This window comes from Sinocyclocheilus rhinocerous, unplaced genomic scaffold, assembly GCF_001515625.1.
Source record: "Sinocyclocheilus rhinocerous isolate Xijiao unplaced genomic scaffold, SAMN03320098_v1.1 scaffold642, whole genome shotgun sequence".
NCBI lineage: Eukaryota > Metazoa > Chordata > Actinopteri > Cypriniformes > Cyprinidae > Sinocyclocheilus > Sinocyclocheilus rhinocerous.
In genome coordinates, this window is record NW_015626390.1 from 1,988,571 (window position 1) to 1,995,761 (window position 7,191).

At 35.4% G+C, this 7,191-nt stretch overlaps 1 protein-coding gene across 1 annotated transcript in view; it reads right to left on the bottom strand.

Moving 5' to 3' along the window:
* The window catches only part of LOC107713870 (double-stranded RNA-specific editase B2-like), a 199,483-nt gene that overhangs the window by 17,203 nt on the left and 175,089 nt on the right, over window positions 1–7,191 (bottom strand). The window contains exons 5-7 of the mRNA XM_016519516.1: window positions 6,024–6,192; window positions 2,128–2,279; window positions 777–945 (exon numbers count right to left, since the gene is read on the bottom strand). Of these exons, the coding sequence (XP_016375002.1) occupies window positions 777–945; window positions 2,128–2,279; window positions 6,024–6,192 (490 nt within the window). The remainder of the gene's footprint in view (window positions 1–776; window positions 946–2,127; window positions 2,280–6,023; window positions 6,193–7,191) is intronic.

A 7,191-nucleotide genomic window follows, 5' to 3' on the forward strand; every position in this document is an offset into this window, starting at 1 on the left:
ACACACACACACACACATATATATATATATATATATATAATGAAAACAAAGCTGCAGTCTACATATAAAATGCAGGTACATATAAAAATAGAGAACGTCCATGAGAACACAGATTAACAGTGTGACGTGTCCCATACAGAAGCTAATTATTGAAGGATTATCAATCAAAGCACAGGCATCATCATAAGACAATAAAAGTGATCATTCCAGTCCCAAACACCATTGGTTTGGATAACTCTGTTCCTCAAGGCAAATATCATGCCAACCTTTCCCTCAGCCATTATAATGGCGTATAAAAGTCGGCCTATTTAAACGAAGCTATTTCTTCCTCATAAAAACGAATCCTCTAATAAAGGTAAACCTTAAATCAATACACTGTCCAGCACTTCACAAATCATGCTTTAGGGATGGTCAGCCTACTCTCTGAGGAAAAAAGGTAAAAAACACAAATCAAATATATATTACATTAAAAAAATCTAAATAAAATGAATAAATAAAAATACAAACACATTATATAGTGTCAAAATTGAATGCAAAATCTGCATTTAAATGTTTTCTACAAACTGTAGCAAGGTGAAATCAGTTCCAAATATCAGTAAAATAGGAACTGGCATAAATGTGGACTTTAATTCAAAACACTTTATTTCACACATGGGATCAGATGGTTCATTTACTGTCTTCTCATAGCAGGAACGTCCAGAAACAAAGCTGAGACCCGTGTTTGATTACTTTGTTTTCTTTGTACATGTGAATGTTGCTGTGTTTTTGATCCTGACCTGGAAATCTTGTCGGTGCATGACATGGTGATGAGACGTTCTCCTTGAAGGACTCCGTCCCACGTCTGAAAGGGTCCTGTGGACTTCAAGGGCAGCGTACCCTCCCCTGATTCAATCTTTGTCCGTAGGTGGCTGTGAAACTTCTTCACCAAGTGTCTGTTGCTGTGCACTGTGAAAAATTCAAAAGGTGTTGGCATCATTTATTCAAAAATACACTTCAAATAAAAATAAAAAACTCAACTTTTGTCTTAAAAGACACTCATGACTGTGTGTCAAGGTCGACAAGTCTCTTAAAAGATCAGATAATTTGACTTTTTTTCCTGACGAGGCAAAGGTAGTTCAGAGTCAGACTGTAAAATATTGCGTGGTTCAATCCTCCAAAAAAATAGCTGTAACTGCATATATCAATACATTTTAATGATTTTTTTTTCAACTTCCGCCTAAATGTAATGCATTTTAAAATAATATTTACCTTGCTAAGGAATTTCTAAGATTTATATGGATTCAAACATTTGCCATATCTGTAAAGATTATTCATTAAATTCATTAAATGTATTTTTTTATTTATTTTAACTTGGTTAATCCATTAGGATTAAGATATATAATTGGAAAATATAATGTATATATATCTGTACCCCCAATTTAACAGTTAAACAGTTGAATAGTTCACCCAATTTAAATGTATTTAGATAGAGGACGTGTATTTTGGCCAGAAGCAGTGGTGTGAAATTAAAAACATCTTAATGATGAATTTGTTTCTTACAAACACAAAGCTTTTGACTTCACAAGATGTTAACTGATGGACTGGAGTGGTGTGGATTATTGTGATGTTTTTATCAGCTGTTTGGACTCTCATTCTGACGGCACCCATCCACTGCAGAGCATCCACTGGTGAGCAAGTGATGTAATGCTACATTTCCAAATCTAAAAACAAACTCATCTATATTTTGGATGGATTGAGGGTGAGTATTAAACTATTACTTTAATGTTATTAAAAAGGAGGCCTGAAAATGACGAAAAGTTACAGTATAAAGCTAAGTTATATGATTTGTTTAACCATAATGGTTCTGTTTAATTCCTCATCTATGAATATATGACTTAGTACCATATGATTTATATTTTCCACATATTTTAGCCTACAATGTTCGGTTAAAGTTTAAATGCAACAAAAAACTGAATGAATGAATAAATACATTCTCCTTAAAATGGAATAAGTTTGGATTAAGTTTTAAAACCCCCAGAAACCAAAGAACTTGACACATATAGTACGTAACATCTGGACACTTCAAAAAGTCTGTATTAGATACAGAAGCGAGCAGAAGAGATGATACAGACAAGCGAAGAATCTTACAATCGGAGGTGATTTCATACGGCGAGTTGACACGGCCGTCCCCGCAGGGCGACGTACTGATGTACATGTGGAAGAGGACGTTCTCTCGGAGTCTCAAACAGGAATCTTTGTGCCGTACGAAGATCGATTGCTCCCAGTCCTCTTTCCTTTTGCTTCAGAGTGATCACAGACCGCAGGCGGGAAGAGAGAACAGAAAAGGGAGACATGAGAAACGACCATGTCTGAAAGTGTTCGGCGCTCACATCCCGGGCTAATAATGGGCCGAGGACACAAAGGAGACAAATATTGGCCTTGCCGTGACCAAGGCTAGTTCCGTCACTGTCACATTCCCCTCTCGCGCGCTCTCTCTCTCTCTGGTACACAATCTCAAATCATTACTCTGTCAGAACAAGGCGAATACAAATGACCGAGACAACAGCGAGCTGTAATTCTTTAACCCAGATGATCTGTAGCTAGTCAGCTGTAGGGAGGACACGGCGTTTCCTGCAGAGCCGTCCCACTTTTACACATATCATCATAATTAGCACTAACGCCTCACTGTGACATCTTACAAAGGACGTTTCGGAATAGTGCACGAGGTGAATTGCGCACGGGGAGCGCATTACATACGCAAACATCATCGTCGCTAATTGGCACCTAAGCTGTGCTAATTAGGCAAACGACCTGCGATGTCAAGGGTGGAGTCGTGCTGCTCCAGATCTGTCTACTGAGGAAGGTGCTGTGGTATTTTATTTGCCGAACGTAATGACTTATCTTCCAAACTAGACTCCAGACTGAGTCAAACAGGCCCATTTAGTGGTAGATAATGCACTCTGGGAAGACGCATATGCAAATTTGACATTACAGGAGGCTTTTCTATACAGCAATCTGCTACATCGAGGAAGACATTTAGAGTCTTTGCTGCCGCACAATGATACCTCCAACACCAGACCAGACTCAAATGACAGTGTGTTTTCTCTAAGAATGAAGAATGAACACTTTGGAACGTACATCTAAGTCCTCTGTTGGGTGCGAAATGTGCTTCTCTGAGAAGATGTGTTGTTTGCGTAAAGCTCTAAGGGAGTTTTTCAGGTTCAATATGTGTTAAGCTCTCTTGACAACCTCTGTGACATGCTGTTGATTAGCGCAGAAAATAATTTCGACTTAAAGGGAAAATTGATCTTATCTTAAATAGTGCACTTACTATGGAGGGTGATTTGGTTCAAAAACATTTTTGGTTACACTTTATTTCGATAGTCCACTTTAGACATTCTACTAACTACCATTTTTTGTTATGCTGGTAGAAAATCTCTTCACATCTGATAGTGATCACTAAGTTAAGTGGTCTAAATGTATTTTTATGTATTTATATCATCTGTGGAAGGCGTAGGACCATAAAATGTTCGTCCAATCAGATCCCTCGGTCCGAGGGCTAAGATAAGCTGTCCTACCTGCCTGTCAACGTATGTATTTGCATACCTCCTCGCACCCTGTTTGCGTAGACATGATACCTCATCATCGTGTTCCATTACGCTATTGCAGACCAAACGAGAATGGAAAACATTGCTATTGTAATATTATGCTCTTTGTACTGTAATGTTTTTTCACTCAATGAGACACTTTATATGTCACGATGTGACTTTATATCACATTGCAACTTCATATCATTTCTCAATCATGATTTGGTTCGACTAATTGCAACAATGTGTGTCTTTATATCTTACAATGTGACTTTGTTTCTTCTTACTCGTTATTTTTAACTCTGAAATGGTAACAGGTTTCCACTACACAATGTCAAAAGTATATCAACGAGGCTTAGATATTGTGTTTATATAGCTCCATGAAAAGTCAGTAAACCACAACTTTTGCTTCCCTTGTGAATAAAGTACACTACAGCATACTTTTAAAAAGAGTACTTACAGGAATAATACTTTAGTGTGAACTGAATGTAATGTTTTCGACATTTAACTGTATGTACTGTGTTATAGTTTACATTTATATTAAATGCAATTAGCTGAACTTTTCAGTGCTTTTTTGACCCATTTCAGTAGGACTTATGCACATCTTTATATGTGACCCTGGACCACAAAACAAGTCTTAAGTCGCTGGGGTATATTTGTAGCAATAGCCAAAAATACATTGTATGGGTCAAAATTATCGATTTTTCTTTTATGCCAAAAATCATTAGGATATTATGTAAAGATCATGTTCCATGCAGATATTTTGTAAATTTTGTAAAATATTTTTGTAAATTGAAGATTATGTAAATATATTGCTAAGAACTTCATTTGGACAACTTTACAGGCAATTTTCTCAATATTTAGATTTTTTTTTTGCACCCTCAGATTCCAGATTTTCAAATAGTTGGATCTCGGCCAAATATTGTCCTATCCTAACAAACCATTCATCAATGGAAAGCTTATTTATTCAGCTTTCAGAAGATGTATAAATCTCAATTTCGAAAAATTGACCCTTATGACTGGTTTAGTGGTCCAGGGTCACATATATAATTTCTTAATTACTTCTATTGTCTTTGATATATGGCTAAAATGTACTGCGAATGAACTAAGCATTTATAGTAAACTAAAATATAATACTTTGTAAATCATGTATTTATGCAAGTTTGGTAAAAAATTAACAGTAACACTTTATTTTAAGACACTTGTTACATGTACTTACTATTATAATAACAATTAATTATGCATAATTACATGCAAGCAACCCTAAAACAAATCCTAATCCTAACCCTAACCCAAGTACATGTAGGTAATTTATATTACTCAGTACTTAAATGTATAATTACACTGTAACAAGGATACAAAATAAAGTGTAACCAAATTAACTAGTGCCCTTTTATTTCATTAATATTATATTATCTGCAAATATAGTTCAATTATGACAACACTCGGAACATTTTAGAATGGTGATGGATATGACAATGTTAATGTATTTGGTCTTGGCGGAATAGATCTGCTCTGCTGCTGCTGCTGTTGGTTATTGCTGTAGTTGTAGATTATTGCTGCTGCTGCTGCAAGCAAGTACAGGAACTTGCTACTGCCAATGCATACGGCGAGTTTCATGACTGAAATATATATTTATTTTTTAAAATATACTTTAAAGATTTGAAGTACACTACAAGTGCACATTCAATACAGTTAAACACACGTCTTTTTCACAAGGGTTGATATGGACAAAGACACTGTTTACAGTGCCCATCTACCCAGAAATAGTAGTTTCATCAGAAGACAATATATATACATCTTTACAGCTCAGCTTTACAGCTTTACACTCAATTTCTTTGTGCAGACAAAAATAAGTGCTTTAGAAAAAATACACACTGCATAATTCTACTTGACTTCCAATGTAAGTGCATTACCATAAATTAGATTTCACTTCTTTTTACAAACCGATAGATAAGTTGAAGTCATTTTCTGTGGTATTTGAACATGCTTCTCATGCTTACAGAGTTTAACTTGTTTTGAACCCGGAATATCCCTTTAATGTTTTGGGGAAACTTAATGCACATCATAATAAATCACTTCATTTGTGCATCTAGACATCATGCTGTTCTCTAGCATGCAGTTATTTTTCATTCCTCATGTCATTTTTTAAAGCGGTTTCTTTGAAAAACACAATCCATTTTGCATCATAACATCGCAATTTACACAGTGAAGTTACTGCATCGTGTGTATGTGTGTGTACGTTTAGGTTTATTCATCTTACATTGGGTACAAGTTTGTCTTCAGAAGTTGGCTAAATTTGACAAACCCTCCCACTGGGAGCGTCCTCACAAGGTAAAATGACTCATAAATAAAATAAGTGTTTTATTTCCGGCATAGGGGTAGGGTTTGGGTTAGTGCTCATAATTATGTAAGCTTTATGTATAAATGATAAAATGTAAATGTGTTGTCATTTACCTGAGGTGTAACTCTAGTTGGGAGTACAGGAAGCGCAGCAGTGCTCGTCTGGTGGTGATTTCAGCGTGACAGTCATTGACCACCAGACCCTGGTCACTGATATACTCTCCATTAATGCATTTAGTGCCGGTCGATAGCGCCACCACTTGGGCCTGTCTCAGATCCAGACCTGATGAGCACAAACACACACAAACACATGTGACAGCTTCATAATATTGGATCCGACAGCAAATAAATGCAAATAAATACTGCAAATAAATTCCAGTTCACACCAAGAACGATAGATAACTATAGTGATAATTATATTGCCGTCCACACCAATGGATGATAATGTTCTGGCCATTACATGTGCACACTGCTGGTTTGTTATCTGACACTTTTAATGCTTGAGCAGAATTCTGATTGGCTGCCAATGTTTTTATCGTTCATGAGCTATAAAAAATCATTTTGAAAGTGATTCCATCTATATCATTCCACTGCATTATATTTGTGTTATAGAGTTATACAGTACCTCCGCTCCCTATTCGCAGAGGGGTTGGGTTGGGCATATATATATATATATATATATATATAGTGTTGGGTGTAATTAGTTACAGTAATTTCATTACTTTTCCCTTGAAAAAGTAAAGTAAGGGATTACTCTTATTTTTTCTGTAATTTAATTACTACTTCTTATGTAATTGAACTTATTACTGACTGTAGACTGTAGAACATTCATATACAATACAATAGTGGATTTAACATAAAAATGTAAAGTCTAACTTTAAAATGCATGCTTTTTATGTACACTTCTCAGTTTAAATACTGTGGCGAGTAAATAAGAATATTGGTAAAAATTTGGTGTCCAATTCTCACTATTAACTAGTTGGTTATTAGCATGAATATTACTGGGATATTGGCTGTTTATTATTACGTATTCTGCAAGACCTTGTTCTAAACACTTAATCCTACCCAATTCTTAAACTTAACAACTACTTTACTAAGTATTAATAAGCAGTAATTAGGAGTAAATTGAGGCAAAAGTCATAGCTAATAGTTAGTTAATAGTGAGAATTGGATTCTAATCTAAAGTGTGACCAGAATAATTTATGTAGTTATCTATTATTTATTTGAATTAAAAGAACTGTTTCATGTCTATCCTTGTATCATTAACTTGTCGAGGTTGATA